We start from the raw sequence: 20,998 nt of genomic DNA on the forward strand, positions 1-20,998 counted from the left end.
TCAAGGTAATGTAGTTATTCACCACATCCGCTGTCGATAATAAACACTTCTAAAATAATTTTTGGTCAACGAGAATATATTTTATTTGATCTGAAATCTATTTTAGTGAACTTTGAAGTTTAATACTTACAATTTCACGTTTTATTTGAATGACATTGTTCCACGGTCGTTTTATTTGAAGCAACTATTTAAAATTGACTAGGTTATGTTAACATAACCTAACCAATAACACGATCTTTTTGGCGCCAATAAAAATAGCGGGAAACAGCGTATCAGTAAGGCCAACCTTGCAAAACCATTTTGGAAATATCTTTCATCGAACTGTTAATATCTTAATTATTTTTTACTTGTAAAAATCGATTGTCACGAAATTCCATCGTTTTCTGTGAAGCTTTAATTAGTATTTATGTATAATAAACACTTTGAAAAAGAACAGATTTGTTATATTATTTGAATAATGTGTGGACACAGACGACTCTCTTATTCGAAATAACTCTGTGGTATTGGTCACCGAACTACGCTTCATAAAATCATACACCGCAAGGTCGAAATAGTTTCCTTTGATTTCGGAAAGTGTCGTTTCCTATCGCGAACGTTTTGCGTTAGTTTATTATTGTTGAAAATGTATTCACTCACCGAAGGATCGATAGATGTAAGTTTTGAAATATATTATATTTCCAACAAATTATTTAACTTCTATATTTGCTTCTAGAAAATTATGAACGGCGTTGATGTTGATAAGCCGGTCTTACAAATCCTGGTGCGTATGTCATGTTTATGTGCAACGATTTAAATCGACAACATTATTAACGTTTATTGTTAATGTACAGGGAAATAAAAAATTAGCAAGTTCAAACAGTGGAGAACGCTACAGGCTGCTTGTATCTGATGGAAAGAGAATAAATTCGTTCACAATGCTGGCCACACAGTTAAACTCGATGATAACAGATAATATATTAACTGACTTTACCATTTGTCAGATAAATAGATACGCTATCAGCATGGTCAACAATGCTGGAAAACAAAAGTAAACAATATTTATTCTTTTATGTAGTGCTTCAGAATTTATTGTATTATTTAATTCGTATATGTAATTAGTTTAGTTTATTTTTAGCCTCAATGGGCCTGAAAAGAATTTGCTTACTTTTATTGTATAACTAAATGAAATTATTGCTCTGCTTAATTTGTATAATTCATTAATAATTTTGTATGTTCTCTAATTTAGACGCGTGATGGTGATATTAAATATAGAAGTAAAGGTTCCTGGTGATCAGGTTGGTCACAAGATTGGAAACCCAACTAACGCTGAACCTGAACCTGATTCTAAACCAGCAGAATCAGCATCAATTACAAAACCTTCACCTCAAAAGAAGAATGGTAGTATTCAATTTGTAATATGATTTATGTAGTCCCTATAAGAAAACAATAATTGTAAGTCTTATTGTTGTTTTGATAGATTTCGCGCAAAAACAAAGTTTAAATCATTCTTCCACCAATGATATATCAACAACTCCAATTGTTGCTCTGAGTCCTTATCAAAATAGGCAAGTATAAAGTAGGTCATCCCATAAGTCCTGCCGTTTTTTACACGGCCTCCTTTTATTCAGTAAAAAAAAGGTACTCTGTGGACGTGTGGACGTACCTCCAGAGTACTCTGAAAAATCTTTTACAGGTGGGTAATAAAGGCACGAGTTGTCAGTAAATCTGATATCAGAACCTGGAGCAATTCTCGCGGTGAAGGAAAACTGTTTTCCATGGATCTGGTCGATGAGAGTGGGGAGATTAGGTGTACAGCCTTCAGAGATCAGTGCGATAAATTTTACGATATGCTCGAGGTATTATTTTCGTCTCCAATGTTCTATCCATAACAAATTCCCATCTCTATCATAAATGTGAAGTCCGAAACGGGGCAGAGATAAAATTTTAACAATTATGATAGAGATCTTTCTCGCAGTTACGGAGAGAACACTGTACTGTCGTCGCACGCTCTTCAAATCTTAATACGAAATATGTATTACAGATTGGAAAAGTGTATTACATTTCTAGAGCAACTTTGAAAACAGCGAACAAACAGTTTAACAATCTGAAAAACGATTACGAGATGACTCTAAATGGAGACTCGGAAATCATTCCGTGCCATGATGATACGAATGAGATTCCTTCTCTTCAATTTGCCTTTGCGCCGATAAGTGACGTTGAAAAGAAAGAGAGGAACGATATAATCGGTAGTTAAATGATCATTTGATTGTAATTTGTTACTCTATGAATTATTAGTGTCTACTACTTGTATTGCATAGTAATTAATTACAGACATTTTGGGAGTGGTTAAGCTTTGCGGCGATCTACAAATGCTAACATCGCGAACCACGGGCAGAGAAATGAAGAAAAGAGATATTAATCTCGTCGATGAAAGTAACACAATGGTGAGATACCTTTCAAGATGAACAGCTACCTCCGATTTCGGATATTATATATTATATATTTTCAGGTCACTCTTACGCTGTGGGGCTCGCAAGCCGAGACCTTTGAAGGGTCCTCGAATCCAGTTTTGGCGATCAAAGGAGCACGAATCGGTGAATTCAATGGCGGAAAAAATCTGTCTACAATCAGTTCTTCCGTTCTCCAAATTGACCCAGACATTCCAGAAGCACATAGATTACGTGGTTGGTTCAACACAGTTGGTCGCAACGAGGAAGCAAAGTCATTGTCTAGAGCACTTGGAGGTGCTGGCGGTGGTGCAGGTGGTCCATGGATCACGTTCAAAGAGGCCAAGGACCAGGAATTAGGCTTGAAAGGTCCTGACGTATACACGGTGAAGGCGACCGTGAACATGATTCGTACCGAAAATGCTCTTTACAAATCGTGCCCTACGGATAGTTGTAAGAAGAAGGTAATTGTTTCGTCAACTTCATTTTATAATATGGAAAGATTTAGTTCATTAGCAAATTGTATTTTACAGCTGATCGATCAAGCCAACGATATGTACAGATGCGAGAAATGTGACAAAGAGTACCCGAATTACAGATATCGTTTGCTTGCTAGTGTGAGTATGATAATACAGTTTTATTATCTTTTAACAAACAAGATATTTATGGGTATTTCATCGTTCCAGTTAAGCTTGGCAGACTGGACAGACAATCAATGGGCTACTGCGTTCAGCGAAGAAGCTGAAAAAATATTAGGCGTCACAGCTCAAGAACTTGGAGAATTACAAGAAAATGATAATGATGCGTACCTCGAAAAATTCGGTGATGCGACATTCAAGAATTTTCTATTCAAAATGAGAGCCAAACTAGAAGTATTCAGTGTAAGTTACTTATAGCAATATCAAATATAAAAGTGTGTACTAGTCATGGATAGGTTCGGAATCTTAAAATGATTCTTATTTGCAGGATGAACATAGATTGAAAGTAACTTGCCTTAATGTATCGCCGTTGGATTACAAAGTGTACAACGACCATTTAATAACTCAGATCAAGGAGTTAGCTGGCATCGGAAAGGCTTGAACATTATTTACAGTTACTTTACATGTATTTACAAACCAAGTATTTTCTTATATCGTTAATTCCTTATACATTTAATAAAGTCAAGCGTATCTTTTCTAAAATGAAGAATGTACATTTAAATTGGTTGTATTACCTCATCTCTCTCTAAAAGTACTTTCTTCGTCATTGTCACATCTTATTGAACCTATATATAGTCATAGAGTAGGGATAAAAGTTGTATCCAAGATGCTCCAATCATTTTATCGAACAGAAAGTTACTAGAGGGTAAAGTCAAATTTCCTGGAACTGGAATGAGAAACAAAAACGTTCGTTACATTTGCATGAATAATTTTATAAGCAAATAAAAGTCGAAAGTTTGAGAAAAATGAAGATAACAATCTTGACTCATCTTATTTTATGTATAGTTGTATTTGTAGTTCTTCTATCTCCGGTAGGGAGCGTTGCGGAAGATTCTCCGTTGCGATAGTCGTGAAATGAAGCTTCTCGAATGTTTATCTGTTCAATGACGTACTCATTCTTCTGTCCTCGTGCTGATCTCTGTTGCGAAGCCATTTTGTAACCATTACCGGCTAACTCGTGGTGACTATTTTTCTCAACGAGGCAACTAAAATGAACAGTATCATCAGAAACACGTTGCGATCAACGGCAATCAGGAATCTCCTATCATCGACCACCAGTACAGGAATCGCGAAAAATCAATTGCGGACGTTATGGAAAATATCCTCGCGACAAACCGAGCTCACGGCTTTCGCCTCGCAAAACATGTTAAAACATCGACATATTCTTTGCAATTGTTGTAATTGCAGAAGTGCGCACACCAAAGGTATACTCATGCTTTTGTGCGTTTTAGTATTGTTAATTGTTGCTTACAATAATAAAATAGATTTGATCGATTCGCTCGCTCAGTGTAGGGATATATATATATATAAAAGTATATTTGATCTTTTAGCTGAAAAGGAACTGGTAGAATTCTTGGCAGAAGAGATCGTAGCAGAGAAGAAGGCGCAAAAGTTGAAAACTATTCCCACCGAATTTGATGGTTTCAAAGTGTCCCTCAACGGTGCGGATGTTAATCTGGAAAAGAAACAGGACAATGAGACGTAAGAAAAATTCAATTAAATGGATGTTAGACAAAGTATATCCTCAACTTCAGTAAAATAATTTATATTTCAGGATTAACATCTCATTCAACATAAATCACACTGTGGACTCTGAAGCAGAACCAGAACTCGACATGAATAGCAATAACCCAGACATTGGTGAAATGAAAAGTAAACCCAACTTCACAGTAGATATAAAGAGAGGAAGTCAGACTCTTGGGTTCACATGCTCGTTCAACAGTGAGCCTGGTGCATCTGGTGCTAATGATAATTACAGTAAGCGTAATTGGATCGTATTTATACTGCACAAGATCTCTAGTTGTAAATAATTTTTACAGAATTATTTGGTTTCAGATGATGTCTTTGGCATAGATGAAATCACTCTGTACGAAGGCGAGCACAGTGACAAAGTGTACGCAGTAGCTGGCGAAATTATTGACGGGGTAAGCTGAACTCTATTTGCTTTACTCCAAAGAGTTGAGTACAAAATGGAGCATCCGATAACCATTTTGAATATTAATCTTTGGAAAAGTAACGCATTCTCTTTTTTTTCTGATTTTTATCATGCTCGAGAAAATCAAAGTTAGAGAATGTAACAAATAAATTAATCTTGGCTCTTAATACATGTTTCGATTGAAATACATATTAGTTTTATACTTATTCACATAATATTTATGTTTTTAGTATCTGTACGATTTGTTGATGAACTACCTAGAAGAGAAGGGTATTTCAAACGAATTCGCAGAGAAATTGATCGAGCTCAGTACGAACTACGAACATACGGCGTACGTTAGTTTATTAGAAGGTCTTTCAAAGTTCACGTCCGGAAAATAAACAACCTCAGTCACCGAAATTTCCATTGTAATTTTAATTGTTCAGCGATAGAATATATACTTGTTTAAGATTTTCTTTATAATAAATGTATGTGCGACGTTCATGTACAAGTTCCATTGCATTCAATTATTCTAGCGTTATTTCAAATAAAATTAGTTAACAAATTACAATGTTCCCGCAGTTTTATTTAAGCGATCAATGAATACAACAATTTGTCCATTTACATAACCTCATCGTTACATAACGTTGAATTCCTAAATAGATCCAAAAATAGTATTTAAAACTGTCCTATCTAAATGATTATCGTCGTTACGGTTTAAGATGTTTAATGAGAAGGCGGTTGCCTAAATCATGAAATAGAGGTAAAAAGTTTGTTGGAAAATCGAATGAAATTCTAAAAACACGTAATTCTTCATACTATTTGAAAGTAGAACTAAGTGTATTGACACATGTCTAAGGATTTTTTTTATTACCCCTTCAACAGCAATAACAATTTCAATCGTGAACCCAAAACTCACCCCCAGTAACGTAATCTAATAGTTTTGCTCTGATTATTGTATAAAAGTTTTAAGCTGACTTTTGGTACAGGCACAAGGAATATGATAAAGTATCAATTAATAATGCCCATTTTAAGTGCCGCACTGTGCATGTTAGCGAATAGTAATCGTCTTCGAGGTTTGCTCTACCAGAGAGGAAATGAGAATTCTCACGCCCGGGATTTTAGTATCCCCGGTATAGTGCTGCCCCCTAGTCTAATGTTTAGCCTGGACCAGAACCTGCATCATTAGCAGCGGATTCCAAATAATGCCAGAGTGGATACTACTTCTACGTTAAAAGAGGCTCTTCTATGTAGGCTCTGATACAGCCTAAAAGATGATGCAGCTACTAATACAGACTAAAAAGATGATGCAGGTTCTGGTCCAAGCCAAAAAGTTGATGGAGGTTCTGTTTCAGGCTAGAAAGATGATGCAGGTTCTGTTCCAGACTAAAAAGATGGTGCAGAAAAGTGGGAACACTAAAATCCCGAGCGTGAGCACTCTCATTTCCTCTCTGGCTCTACCTTTTCGTCTAGGACTGTACTGCGTGTACCCGATTCACCATTCAGACACGCATGCTTTCTGCACGCAAACTTTCCAGCTCTGCACAGTAAGCCTGAATGCGCGGACGTTTGGGAGAGCGTCGTCGATTCCGCGAACTGTGTCGACAATTCAGAACGAAATGTCGAATCGCGATCCGGATAATTTGATAACCACGAATGACGAGAGTTTCGACTACCTGTTCAAGATCGTTCTAATCGGTGACTGTGGTACAGGGAAAACATGTTTCGTGCAAAGATTTCGATTCGGAACGTTCAACGAAACACACGGAAGCACGATCGGCGTAGACTTTTCCATGAAAACCGTGCTGATCGATGACAAGAAAGTCAAGGTAAGCTTACTCGATCTATGCTCGCGATCAGGTGTTATGGGATGTCGTCAATACTAACAAGATTTAATCTAACAGCAACCTAAAAAAAAATCACGCTTTTATCCCGCAAACAGAAGAAACGAGAGCATATAATTTGCGTTAGAAACACGTTTTACCTGTTGTAAAGAGCCTTGCACAGAACGCTTGTCACAATCGACCAACTATGACGATCTATATTATTAACATACTCATAACAAGAGGGTATCATTATCCCGATTGTTTTGATGAATAATTCAGAGTTGTTTCGTCAACATTATAGTTGCAAATATGGGACACAGCGGGTCAAGAGAGATTTCGTACGATACGTCAGAGTTACTACAGATCGGCCAATGGTGTTATTGTAGGTATGTAACAACTGATTTAATAATTCATGGAAATCTTATTTAGTCGAACGATTTAATTAATAACACCTGTATATTTTAGTTTATGACATTACGAAAAGATCGACTTTCTTAAGTTTACAACATTGGGTTGAGGAAGTACGAAGGTACACTTCGTCCCATGTATTGTTAGTGTTAGTGGGTAAGACAATTTTGCATTTTACATCGAATTCAAATATTTGAGTATGCTGTATGTATATATTTACATATGTATGTATATAATACTTCAGGTAATAGATGCGATTTAGAACATTTACGAGAGGTTGAGAAAGAAGAGGCAGAAGCTCTACGTCAGTATCTTCCTGAAGTTTTACAAGTAGTGGAAACATCAGCCAAAGAAAACACAAATATAGATTTCGTATTCTTCTACTTGGCATCCGAGCTTAAAGTGAGTTAACAATTCTTCAAATATAAGTTTAAACAAAATGTACAATATACGTTCAACTGTTTTTAGAGAAGACACGAGAATCGACAAATAAGTACTAAGGAAGATGAAGTTGTTAGACTTGGTTCAGGAAGGAAATTGTCTTCTTGTTCTGGTTGCTCCTACAAGATATTTTAAATAATGGCTCTCTAACAAATAACTGATACATAATTTTGAAGTTCAAATTTGTACATAATAAGGGAAAGAACTACAATATTTTTGTAAAAGTTCCAAAAAGATGTGATACTCAACATTAACTTTTTATGAAAGTACAAGGGAGGGTAATATATCGTTGAAATCTATAGATCATTTGCTGCCTGATTACATGACAAGTTATACTCATAAATTATTGCTGCGTAGTTACAGTTATGTCACAGATTTTAGATGGAATATTAAAAACATTTGTAAATATGAACTCATAGATTTTATATACATATATACGTGTATATAACGAATCTCTAAATAAACATTAATATATTAATATATTTTTTTAGGTGAATATTTCACTATTGTACAATGTTTTAATGTCATTTATATTACTGATTTTATTGCAATAAAACTTCAGAAGATGGAATGAATAATAGCGATTATTTGATATTTTCCTAAATATTTGATTGACATACTCAATTAGCTTATTATGTTTGTTTTGACAGTTTTATCGTGTTTCGATATCTGTGTATATAGTACAGTATATACATTTATTTAATTATAACATTTCTACAATTTAAAAATATTTCGCCTCTGAAGCACGTTCTTTAAGGTAGTTTTTGTAGCACCGTGATACAATAAACAAGGGTATTGTAAGAACAATACATTGCTAGGGATTTTTTGTTATACAAAGTACTTTTCTCTTTTTTAGTTTACATTAGTATGATACATGTTTTTATTTGTGTAATGTTTCCATAATAATAAAGCACACTGATTTCGATATTTCCTTTTTACTAAAAATATAAAATATACATAATAAATAGATTGAAAAATGTACATAACAAACAAATGTATAAAACAAATTCTTGTTGTAAGAATAACATTCGTACAGTCTGTACTCTTTATATTCTCTTGTATAGTTGTATCTTCTTTACATGTATATTAAAAATAATTTATTTAGTAACTTTTGTATCTATAAAATAATTTAAAAGTTAAACATATGGTCATATTAACTTAGTGCTCGCATCAATACATAATCCTAGTATATCTTGGCACTAAGAAAATATTGATTTAACAGTAAACGTTCTTAGATTGCATAGAGAAACATTGTTATGCACCATATAGAATCTTCTTTTTTCTCTCAAGTGATGTTGGAGGCCCCAAACGATTCCTTTGTTACCATGTTAAGTAAATTATCTAACAGTTAGCTAAGCATTCAAAACTATCAAAAGTCTCATACCCTCTTGTAAGTCCTTCTGTATTTTTCGTCTACTTGTTCGAGGTAATATGTTCCCGGGAACATATTAGAAGTGCTGCTCTTAGGACTGAACGGTGCACTATGGCAATTTTGTTCTCTCCACTCGAGTACCTTTGTGTAATCTGTGGGAGAAACTTTTTTCCGAGCGGCCAGCTGGGTCTTTACGTACGAGAGCGACGAAACAAGTTGTGCTAACTTGGACCCAGTGTCTTTTGTTATCGTTATCGAATACATAGTGGAACATAGACCCGAACCGTAAGAAAACAATCCAACTTTAGATCCTGCCAGCTTCTCTACAGGTCTACTAATAAGTAAAGAAGCTAATCCGCAATATATGGAAGGAGTGTACATATTCCCTACTTGATTCGATACAAGCAACGTTGGCTGTGTTTTTTGATTGAAAGCTGCTTTGCTTATAGTTGTAAACGCTTTTTCGATGTCCTTATTCGAATAAGTGTCCTCGAGCTTCATGTCATGGAATTTGACTAAGTCTGGATATTGTTCAGCCACTTTGTCCTTAGGCATATTCAAGAAATCATTGTAAGCTAATCTGGCAAACGATTTCTGTACCAGTTTACCATACGGTGAGTGAAACAAAACTGCATCAAAGCTATCTAAACTTATATTCTCTTTGTACTTGTTCTTCACCTTGTCACGATAAGTTTGATAACACTTATCGACAGCATTGAGGTAGCATTTAATCGACAATTGTCCATCCACAATAGGATACTCCGAATTCAGATCGGGTTTATAGAAATCGTACGTGTGTTCCATGTAAGACGATCTTATCCCACGATCGATTACTAATGGAGCATCTGGACCGACCACCATTGCAATGGCTCCGGCACCGCCAGTCGGTCTAGCAGGTCCAGGAGCGTACACGGCATTGTCGGCTGCGACGACTAGAGCTATCCTGCCGTCCCACGCGCTGCTCTCTACCCAAGATACAGCATTGAATAGGGCAGCGGTACCACCGTAACAGGCGTTCGTGGAGTCTACTCCTTCTATGTCTGCGTTGCCATGTGGTTGAAATAACTGCATAAGGACAGACTTTACCGACTTGCTTTTGTCTATTATCGTTTCTGTTCCAACCTCTAATCTGCCGACATCCTTTGGTTTTATGCCATACCTATCCATTAACCGGTGCACCACGGTCAAACACAATGAATTAATATCCTCACGATCGTTGCAGAAGCCCATCTTGGACTGGCCCAGTCCAATGGTGTACTTTCCAGCAGCCACTCCATTGAACTGCTCCAGCTCCGTTTGCTCGACGTACTGAGCAGGGAAGTACACTTCCATTGCCTTGATACCAACATCTTTCGGCCACATGATGCCTTGCTTTTTCTGATTTTCTTCTACGTGTAATCCCTGTCGATTGTCCTGCGCGATATTCCTCTCGTGCAGTTGCTAAAAACATATATTCATCACTAGACTGCAGATTCGATGCGTTCATGACAAAAATGGATACGTACAATTTAAAGCAGTGAACACGTTAAAAAGATTTAATGGCATGTATTGGTGGGTAACAGCTTAATGATATAATTAAAAGAAAAATTTTTATTTCGCTCCTGCGTCGTGCAATCGATCAAAACCTTTTCTTATTTTACAGAAAGATTCGCAGTTTATTCGTGACAATACGCAGGAACGTGTTTGGAGAACGATACACGTGACACCGGTTGATCGAATAAAGCAGTCGAAAATTTCTGCCGGGTTTATGCAATCTTCTACTGGTGGCAATTGATAACGGTAACAACACCGAACAGAACGGACGGTCTATCGTCGAATAGTTTGATCGGAATTAATTCTGCTTTCGTCGGGTTCGTACCTTTCAGTCAGGAAAATGTGTGCTTCGGGGGCAGCGGACGGGCCACTACTAGAACCTAGCCCGGCGGTGAATTCAGGTTAGAAGTGAAACTCGACAGGTGAAAATTACGGTCACCGATTCGCTTCCTACCGCGTGCTTTCAAGATCCTCTGCTCTTCCTTTCCCGCTCGTCGGACCTGTCCGACTAAATCAGCCTTCCGAGGCAGTGATGCTATAATCGTGGGTCGTGGCGGTGGCACAAACCAACGGCCCCCACTCTGAGGTACCATTGCCTTCAACTTTGCTTCCTTCCACCGCGTTACAAACACCCGTAACTCTGCTCTGTCCGTGTACGGTGCCTTTTCGACACGTTCGGCGCCGGCGCGGCACACAACGGGCCAAATGCCCGATCTAGGTGGAAAAAAATCATACGTCATCCTATATCGCTCATAACGAATTCAAATACTATTCCAGACCTCGGAATAAAGATTTCATAACAAGCCGGACCGCTGAAATAATTATACATGCAATCAGATATAATTTTAGTAAACAACACAAGGCTAAATCGAATGTCCTATTCGGTCCGCCTTTTATAAAATGTATATGTACGCGATGTTTGTAATTTGTCCGCATTGCAATACATTTGTAAAATTAAATGATTTGAAGCTACGTTTTACTTCATTTACGCTAGTATCTGCCCTCTTGAACGTTCTTGCCGGTGCTACTTCATACACCGAGAAGTTCTATTTTGAAAAATGAATGAGTTGAAGGTTAACTAAGTTGAAGTCGTGGCTACAGGTCTCGCTGAGCGTAGCTTTGCCATTGGCCGAGCCGGAATCTGTCCCCTACAGCCGCGTTCCGATTGGTCCGTGTTTTTCGTTAATAATTTTCGTTAATAAAGCCGCGGTGGACATTTTCGCAAAGGAAAAAGTTACTTCGAATCACCTCAGGAATCACCCCTTTCAAGGAAGTACAACATTTTTGCGACACCCTGTATATGTACAAAATATATAAATTGATCTCTAAGATTAGACTGTGGATCTTTATGCAAAATAAACATTTTCTACCCAATTTGCAACAAATTGGAGTGAAATAGACATTTATTTCCGTTCTTAAATGAAATCCGCCCGTATGTTTAGAATAATGCAAAATAATTATATGTTTCCCGATAGTTATTTAACACATAATTATTTAACATTAAAATTTGTTAAATAATTGCTCATGGTTGAATCTTTACAATCTCAGTAATCGTAAATTAAAAATATTGGAATCCGTCGTTTTGACGGGTACCGTAAATCAAGTGTTAATAAAATAAGTTACTGTTCATATCAAGTGAATGTATGGAATGGGCGACATAATGGTTACGAGAAAAGATATAATGATTTGACTGGTTCGGTCAAATTGGAAATGTCCACATACTTGAGAGCCCGTAAAAATGCCTTTAGACGACGGGCGTCCTGGGAGAAATCTGACCGAGGCGACGAACGTGCCGTTTTTCATCGGGGGTTCCTCGTGAGAAATAATTATAGATTTGTGTGTACAAGTCGGACCACGGGTGCGCGTTTGACGTAACACGTAACGGTACTAATGAAAATAAGCAAGCATAGTAATGGAATGAATTTTCGTGAAAGCGAACGGTACCACCTTGGATGGAAGCGAAGTGCTGCGTGTGCCATCCGGATGCCACTGATGGAATTAATCGTTAGAGCCACGAGAAAATTTCACTTTTAACGCTGGTCCTCCGCACGCTTGCGTCACACTACTCTTTTTCCTTTTCTTCTCTCCTTTTTGCACTGTAACATTAAAAACACAGGACTATGCGCTCTGCGTAATTCATTACACGGATCTACATAATTTTTCGTAACGACTCAACTGGGTTAAGCGTACAACATTGACACCAGGGTACATCGAGCATTAAAAATGTTTTGCGATGTATTTTTAAAAATAGGAGCATTACTATTTTGAGAGATTTTTGATTGCAAGAGGAATAAATGGATTCGTTTAAGAATTCTGCGGGAAAGCATGTTCCAATTGTGAAATAAATAATATCAAACAGGTCGTTTGACTTGTTTGGCAACATCCGCTGAAAATACGAAATATGTAATGGCGATTACGTTTGAAAATAATGATTTCAGATGACAAGAGAAAAATGATAATTATATACTATATACATGATAATTGCTGTCGATATCGCAGTTACGAGCGCGGTATCGAATCGGATGGAAATATATATATCTCAGGATTAGCATTGGGCATAAATAATTCAGCAGAAGTTCAAAACGTAAAAAATAATGTTTTACATACTTTGCTTTGCATCTGAATCGGCTGATGTCAAACTCTCATATCGCGAGTGCATCCGTGTCAAAGTTCGATCCTTCGAGCGGAAAATTGCGTCTCGCTGTTCGGAATTTTTGTAAATACCGAAAGTGTGCGACATTGTACAAATCAAATTACGCGCCTCGCTTTTACAGAGTAGACCAGGAGAGGTCGCAAATATAAAAGAAAAGAATTATAGTAAAAACGGCATGCGAAACAAATTTATGCATGATTATTCAACTGCCTTTTGTTTTTACCTACCACAATCCACGCTTATTGTTCGAGGTCACGCTAAGGAAAGGAAATAATATTTTTTTCAAGCAAGATAGCGGCGTCGTTTCTTGGGTTCAAAAACACTGGTGATCGTTTTATATATAATTTACTGAATACATAATCCTAAAGTATAATAATATACTAATCGTGATCTCATGATTATTATTAATGTTGTTGTTGTTGTTGTTATTATTATTATTATTATTATTAATAATATTATTACAATGTGTTCTACAAGTAGCGGCGGCAGCTTCGTTTTCGTCTGGCACGGCAAAATATAGTTTGTTCTTCTTTCTTTTTTTGTCTTTTATCTACTTTTTCGTTTGAATTTTCCGTGATGCACGCACGCGCACAATTTCGGCAGAGAAAAAGTATTCGGGGTATCACCTATACCTTCGCGTAAAGTTCGACGAACGAAATTCGAATGTGTAGGTGACAGGGTTACAGGATGGCGTTTATGGGGAAACCACATAATCCGCGGCGTTCGAATACTTTTCTCCCGGTATGACACGTGCGATCGATGATCGTGAATGCCGTTCTGTTCAATGTGATCCTGACGATTATCCTATAGAAATGTCGTTAGCGTCACTGAGTAAAGTACAACATACAATAATCGATACAGTTACGTTTCGTCGATCCCCGGAATCTTAATAGCTATATTGATCGTGATGGAACACCGAAACGTATTCGAAGAGCATCGTTTCGTAACGGGTTGCATACACTCAGGTGTTAAAAAAAAAAAAACAAAACAAAACAATTTCATCTAAAAATATATTCACATAAATCACAGTCGTAAATAACGTTCGAATTCTTTGAAATTCGTCTTGCTCGTCGAACTGTACGAACCTCGAGATGTTTAAATAGTCAATTTGAATTTTTTAGCACCAATGTGAATGTACCCAATATTTTTATTGAATGAAGCGTACAGAAACAACTAGGTATTCTTCAATAGCAAATAAGAAATATAATTTTCTAGGTCTCGGTCCTATTTCTAACGCGCCTAGGTGTATGCAACCCTTTCAGCGTGCGCGTCGGGACCACTGACGAGTTTCATCACTTTGACGGCCGCTGTCACGTGGGCATGACTTTGCTTGCACGACGAAATAAACGTTTGTTCTGGCAAAAATCGACGTATATTGTAAAAGAACGGTAAGATCTGCGCGGGAGCCGGCGTCAAAGTGTTACGACACTGTTTCAACGATCGAATAAGCACTATAGCCTTCGTCGTCTCGTCGAAATGGTGTTAGGTCGCCTATAATAACCTGCATATTATCGCTGGAACTACCGGAGCAACTCAAAGCTTAAATGAATCAGAATGCGGGAATTTATCTGGGAAGGTGGGACCCCAAAAACCGAGGTCCCAACAAAATGCGCTGCGATCGCTTCTGAAAATGCTTGTTAACTTTCACTGCTCGGTACTTCCGGTGTTAATATCAATGGCTTCCTCTGCATCGGGGTACAAGAGCCGATGCATACCCGAGGATACAGGTACAGTGAGTCGATGGGCCCGTTGTGTACTCAACTGAATGTCCGGCGAGAAAAGCATCTCTCATTTTGAAGCGTTAAAAAATTTGTTCAGATGCTACAGGTTCTTGTGATCCCACTTACGACTACAATAGGCTCACTATACCGTTACCTGCAGCGACACCTTGAACCAAAGTAGGACTCGAGTACTCTACCACGCAATCTCCTCGTTTGTCTCTGTGTTCCTCGACACGTTGACTGTCGAATCTTAATTAAAATCATCGAAAGTCTTGCCGCGAAGATTGATTGCTAAGCCCGGACCAGAAATCCTGCGATCGGTGAATGGTCGGCGAAGTGGCAGACAACCTTCAATCCTTTCACAGCGGAACAAAAACTCGATAGAAATATGTATCTCGCCGAGACTGGGTCACGATCCCAGAAGAATAAAAGAAATGTTTCTCGTATCTTACAAATTTAATAAGTACCTTGGTGTTGTATACGTTTGTTTGTTCGATTGATCATCACCCTTCGATTATTTCCAAACAAGATTACGCCCCCGGGTCTAAATTCGAAAGAACGAACGTCGCGTGTATAATACAGTTTCGGTAATACTCCTCGACGATAGAGGTGCTTTCTAAACAACAGCCATCGATGCGTCCAGTTAGATTTAGAGGACAAACCTGTGAAAGGGCTCGAAATTGTTATCCTTCGAGAGAAGCCACCTCTCCCTCTCTCTCTTTTGTTTTAGACGCGCGTGCGGATCTAATTGCCGTTTCAAGTAAAAAAAGCTTCGCGTGGACGACCGCTTCCGGGAAACGAAATTTCTACATGAAGTATGAGAGACGTGTGTCACGGCGATCTGTGTGCGTTTGTCGCATGTCTGGACGAATAATATATATAGCGTGGTCCACTTGCCACGCACACCTGCACGACTCCCTAATCGCTAATTAACCCACAGACTCTTGCGAGATCTGTGCCGGAGTCATTTTTGACCCGGACGTTACCTCCATCGCTACCGCGACGGGTCACGAATGACTCGGGCGTGGTATACGACGGAGGGTTAATTGAAAGAATTGCTGGTAACACGTTCGATGTTCTCTCATGAAGTTTGCAATTTTGTAGGCAATCAATGTACAGTGAAGTCCGCAGGTGTGCGTGACGGGCAGGCTACCCTGTATATGGCAGCTTCCTGAAAAGCCTTGGACTTCGACGAATCGAGCTTAACATTATCAGTGCAGAGTAACCCGAAAGATCGTTCGATCGTGAAACGTTCGTTTTGCAAAAAATCGCTTGTCCAGCTGACACGAGATTTAACTAGAAAAACGCGTACAAAATAGGAATGTAACACGTGGGACTCGCATCCCCACCCCCCGAAAGGGATTTCGGGGGCCCGAGAGTTGCATGGAGAACCGCGTGCGGATCTTACTTTACAATTAACTGAATGGTCTCACGTACTAGCTTTAGAAAATGCTTCTCCGTTTCCGTCTTGGCACACGAGTAATTCAATTAGCTTAGAGCACGGAACCAAGAGTGGGCAAACTAGACTCGAAACGCGTTGGCCGAGGGGGACTGCCAGCGAAAATATTCAAATGCATTGTTTCGAAAAATTACAGAAAATCTGTACCGTTCATTTGCCCATTCTTGCCGCGAATACCGACACGTATACGCGAACGGGTTCAGGACAGCTCCCTAACTCGTCAACCGGTCCGAATTAATTCCCTCCTTATTTCTATCTTCGGATATAATTACCTCAGACTGACCGCAACACCTATACCTCTCATCAATAAATGTATCGTTCTTTCGTTATTATTTTTAATTACTACTGCAAATGTTTTGCATTACGTTAGACGAACGACAAACGTACTATACGTCCGTACAAGTTAAAAATAATTTCGAAAGACATTGATTGTAGATTTTAGATCTTCGCAATCTTGCTTAAATACAGTCCGATCGTTTGACATGATCGGCAACTGTTTTTCTTTTGGATAAACAAGACTTTGGGACTTGTAGGTGTGCATTCGCTTCGAGATAAGTCGATATCGAACATATTTGTCTCCGAATGTTTATATACCGTTCTCGATGGTACAAAAGTCGGTGCCGGTTAACGAGACGAACAGTCGCGTATCATTCGATTGTTATTTCAACGGTCGGATGTCACCGTTATCAAACGATAATTGATAATCGCGTCGTTCGCGACAGTGAGAACGAAACCAAAACCGTTTGACAGAGAGCCGTCCTGAACCTAGACGAAGAATCACACTTACGATTTATTTATACAATTGCGTCTTAACGATTTTGCTTTTTCCTTGCTATCGATACAACTTAAATTTACACGAATCGAGCTTATCCTTAAGGTCTCTTCGATTGATTTATACATAAATATATATTCATATGTATATATATATATGGCCACTGCATTTTTTTTTTTTGATAATCACATTCAACCCTCCGTCGCGAAACGACGTTGAACGAAAAGAAAATGGCGGGTAGGTTTGATCGCGAGCGATATTCCATCTCTGTCATACTATCTTTGGCAAAAGATCGATCAAAATTGACTTTTAATCACTGTAGATCATCGACGATAATTATTCTATATTTTGTAATTACTCGAAGATGCGTTATCTACACGAGGACAATGATTTCTTTCGATTTTTATTACTAAACTGCGGAACACAGTTCTCCATTGAGGAAACTCGAAGAAACTGAAGTTAAAACTTTCTTAATGAGCAGTACCCATAAATTGCAAAAAGATAAAACAGTACAAAACTGAATGAAAATTTTCGTTTTACAATTTATTGATTATACGGGGTGTTCCGAAAATGTGGTTCTTGAGGTCGTTTGGGCAACCTGTATAACCGCATGCAGTTCCACAGTTTATTAACCACTATTATAGAAAACATTTTCCACGTGGAATGAGAGGAGTCATTTTTGTTTGTGGATTTGAATTTTGAATACTCTTTGCCGGCGATAGTAATCGGGATGATTTCGATATCGCCCAAGCTCGATAACGAGTCCATCGTGATCGTTAAAAAATGCATACCGAGCTGGGGAAGATTAGCGATCAGTGGCGAAAGATTTCTTTGTACAATTTGTTGTTCCTTAGGACAAGTATTACGTTTACGGTCGCTCTATTATCTTAAACGATACGAAATGATATTTAAACATCGATGCGATTCGTTTATCCTATACCTAGACACAGAGACTTTTGCACGCCTACATTTAGGTCGACGATGTATCGCACGTTTCCCCCCCCCCCCCTCTCGAGTGTACGGACCATTACGGAGAGATTACCCGGTGTACACGAACTCATGCCCACCTGGATCACTCTGATTATGCGTGGTACACACGATTGCACAAGAGCGATCAACGCTGTCCCATCAAAACTTAGCAATTTTTCGAGGGTTTTATATTGAATAAAACTTTTCTGCTCGCTGTTTTAAATTTTTATCCACTTTTGTTACCGATTTCAAAAGTCCACGGTCCAGTAATTTTTAACTAATCGAAAGTGTTCGCATTTTTAATAACATTCTAGTCCGATCAGCGGACTACCTTTCTATCTAATAAAATGTAAAGATGGGTTGTTGAAAACGATCGTTGACCACCCTTTGCTAAACAAAACCACGTCCGTTGAAGTTATGTCTACATTTTGTACAATATCATAGTTCGAATTATGCTAGTGTGATTTGTTGAATAGTAATAGTAGGAAGCGCGAAGAAGCACAGGCGAACACGATAGAAGAAACACTCTTTCATATCTCACTCCTGAAAGCATAAACGCGTTATGCTTAGGGAAACGAGGAAGCGGTACAAACGTGGGAGCGATATACACAGTATATGCGTCGACTGTGTGTATGTGTGTTTGTGTGTGTGTGTGTTTTTACGCAACACATATTCATTCTATTCGTCAACAGGCCGTCTGAACTACACTCGACGATTTTCAGAGGTCTCGTAGACGAGCAAAACGGAAATCAATTTCCCAGAACGTTATTGATTCGATGACGATGCCTTCGCACATCCTGAACATTTGAAAAAATTCTAGAAAAATTATGACTCGCAATAGACACCTAAATGCGATCTCAGAAATTGGTGCAGCACCGGCTGCAACTTCGTGCAGGGATTTTCAATAAAATTGCCTACTTTTTACTGTAGATGCATATTTATGAAACACTGCCAGGTCTGTAATTTTACGAATACGTAACTAAAATTTACGGAGAACATAGATGAAAGTATAGAGTGCACGACGTTCATAATGATTTTTCGTTGAAAGATCTGTCCAGGAAAAAAATCAAGACCTCCTCCAGCGCTAGATCGTTCGGCTCGCATTTGAATTTTTCTTTCTCTCGACTATATGGTGGAGAAATCGAACGCGATTAGATTGCGGTGCAGTTCGCAGGACGGTCGACGAATCATTAACTTATTTTAGGGTGGACGATTGCGTCTCTTCGTGCACGATCGGCCCCGGTCGATTACACGAGGAGAAGGGATCTGTTCACGTCGCCTCTCCGCAGTCGGATTTAGAAGAGTCCTTTCTTCTTGTTCTTCTTGTCCTTGCCGTCGACGGCCCTGGAAAAAATGAAACTGCATGTAGAACGGGACACTGACTGCCGAGGGATCGGATGGCAGCGTCACTTACAGTGTTAACGTAATTAGTCGCAGTTTTATCTATATTTTTAGCTGCCATATTTTGTTGCACACCTTTCTTTCTTTCTTTCTTTCTTTCTCTCTTTCTCTTTCTCTAACATAGAATACTGATGCTTTCCTGTTCACACACTATATTACCTCGGTCGTTTCAATTGCAAAAAACGACAGTCCCGATTGAATGTAAAATTCAACATTGAACGCACTCGGGTGCTCGGATCGGTTCTAAAATGGCGAACGACTGGAATCGCATCATTATGCATTGCATATGGGAAGCGAGGTCGTTTCGCGTGCCTTATCGCGTCGATAAAGCTACGTTCCAGGAAAACATGGGTGGAATTGTGCACTCCGGTCCACGATCGTGTTAAACAACAATCAAGAGGGCGAGATATATAGATCTAGTCATGCCAACAAAATCATGCTTCCAGATATGTACGATTCCATGGCCGACTCCAGCATCGAAGCCGCATGCTCCTGTCTCGCTTGTTTGTTAATTGCTAGACCGCTGAACCTTATGCAAAATCATATTTTTTCTTCGGCGTAATCTACAGCAATAGTAAAAATTTTCACTAAAATTGAGATGTTAACCCTTAGTTATATCGTTATTAGAAATATTTTTCGCGTTATTAAATTTGTTCGTATTCAATAAATTGCTACACATTTTGTATCCGTAAAATAAAAAGAAAAAATTGAATGGGACATTCTAGAGCGGAATAAATGTTTGATTTTCAAGTTGAAATAGTTCCGAGTGAAAATTGTTGTGCTCAGAAATAATATTGGCCTTGAGGATGACGTACGGTGACCGATAGTTTCTAGACTTATGCAATGCATACAAATTTTTAGAATAATTCAATGTAGATTTCTGGCATGTTTGTTACTTCCATTAAAAATAGAATATTGCATGATTTTTGTATCGTGGGATTCTTTCGATAAAACTCTGCATTTGCATAAAGTTCCGCAGTCTACAGGGGTCGATGAATTATTGAAGCGATGCGGCGCACTTCGAAACCGAAACAGTTTTACATAACGAACGAGGCGTTTCTCGAACAGAAATGACGCACAGAATTATCGTACCATTCGGTGATTAATCATGTTAAACGCAGGGGTACAAAGGATGCAACGTTAGAAAATGTCGGAGAGTCGTTGCCCTCTTTCTTTCTCTATCATTAATTCGACCATTAATTCCTTTTCGTTAGACGATTCTTCTATCATAGAGACTTATAGAGGGTGTTTTCTAAATATGTGATGCCCATTTTTGAGCTCTTGTCGGACCTTGTTTCGCAGATACGGCCATTTTTGCGTTGCAACAATTTTGCACCTTCGTCCACTCTTCAAACAAGAATACAGATACAAAATACAATGTTCGATGACCTTTGTAAACACAGC

General features: G+C 38.4%; 5 protein-coding genes and 1 long non-coding RNA gene across 8 annotated transcripts in view; 3 read left to right on the forward strand and 3 right to left on the reverse strand.

The window, feature by feature from the left end:
• Positions 1–404: 404 nt before the first annotated feature.
• Positions 405–3,614, forward strand: Rpa-70 (replication protein A 70). The gene is made up of 12 exons (XM_076800440.1): positions 405–652; positions 713–760; positions 831–1,027; positions 1,226–1,377; positions 1,457–1,544; positions 1,673–1,835; positions 2,021–2,225; positions 2,311–2,423; positions 2,489–2,890; positions 2,960–3,043; positions 3,113–3,307; positions 3,393–3,614. Exons 1-12 carry the CDS (start codon positions 623–625, stop codon positions 3,504–3,506), a joined length of 1,791 nt encoding a protein of 596 aa, XP_076656555.1. The 5' UTR covers positions 405–622; the 3' UTR covers positions 3,507–3,614.
• On the reverse strand, positions 3,029–3,783 carry LOC143361214 (uncharacterized). The gene is made up of 4 exons (XR_013083425.1): positions 3,640–3,783; positions 3,420–3,501; positions 3,236–3,292; positions 3,029–3,167 (listed from the first exon to the last, which is right to left on the reverse strand). It is a non-coding gene; the product is annotated as an uncharacterized LOC143361214 (long non-coding RNA).
• A 322-nt stretch (positions 3,784–4,105) lies between these two features.
• Positions 4,106–5,541, forward strand: P32 (complement C1q binding protein P32). Its single transcript, XM_076800441.1, has 5 exons — positions 4,106–4,329; positions 4,456–4,606; positions 4,680–4,882; positions 4,961–5,049; positions 5,291–5,541. Exons 1-5 carry the CDS (start codon positions 4,116–4,118, stop codon positions 5,438–5,440), a joined length of 807 nt encoding a protein of 268 aa, XP_076656556.1. The 5' UTR covers positions 4,106–4,115; the 3' UTR covers positions 5,441–5,541.
• Positions 5,542–6,405: 864 nt separating this feature from the next.
• Rab19 (RAS oncogene family member Rab19) lies at positions 6,406–8,282 on the forward strand. The gene is made up of 5 exons (XM_076800897.1): positions 6,406–6,868; positions 7,167–7,251; positions 7,331–7,429; positions 7,518–7,675; positions 7,742–8,282. The coding sequence occupies exons 1-5, from the start codon at positions 6,407–6,409 to the stop codon at positions 7,847–7,849; spliced, it is 912 nt and encodes a 303-aa protein (XP_076657012.1). The 5' UTR covers position 6,406; the 3' UTR covers positions 7,850–8,282.
• Positions 8,283–8,633: 351 nt separating this feature from the next.
• Hmgs (hydroxymethylglutaryl-CoA synthase) lies at positions 8,634–11,254 on the reverse strand. Its single transcript, XM_076800889.1, has 2 exons — positions 10,945–11,254; positions 8,634–10,526 (listed from the first exon to the last, which is right to left on the reverse strand). Exon 2 carries the CDS (start codon positions 10,446–10,448, stop codon positions 9,093–9,095), a length of 1,356 nt encoding a protein of 451 aa, XP_076657004.1. The 5' UTR covers positions 10,449–10,526; positions 10,945–11,254; the 3' UTR covers positions 8,634–9,092.
• Positions 11,255–13,600: 2,346 nt separating this feature from the next.
• The window catches only part of Pnut (septin 7-like protein pnut), a 60,778-nt gene continuing 53,380 nt past the window's right edge, over positions 13,601–20,998 (reverse strand). For 2 of the 3 annotated variants that reach the window (XM_076800869.1, XM_076800871.1), the window contains one exon: positions 13,601–19,537. In XM_076800869.1, the coding sequence (XP_076656984.1) occupies positions 19,489–19,537 (49 nt within the window). In that variant the 3' untranslated portion in view covers positions 13,601–19,488. The remainder of the gene's footprint in view (positions 19,538–20,998) is intronic. The other variant, XR_013083455.1, reaches the window with a different exon arrangement.

The sequence above is a fragment of the Halictus rubicundus genome, chromosome 15 (genome assembly GCF_050948215.1).
Source record: "Halictus rubicundus isolate RS-2024b chromosome 15, iyHalRubi1_principal, whole genome shotgun sequence".
Classification (NCBI taxonomy): Eukaryota; Metazoa; Arthropoda; class Insecta; order Hymenoptera; family Halictidae; genus Halictus; species Halictus rubicundus.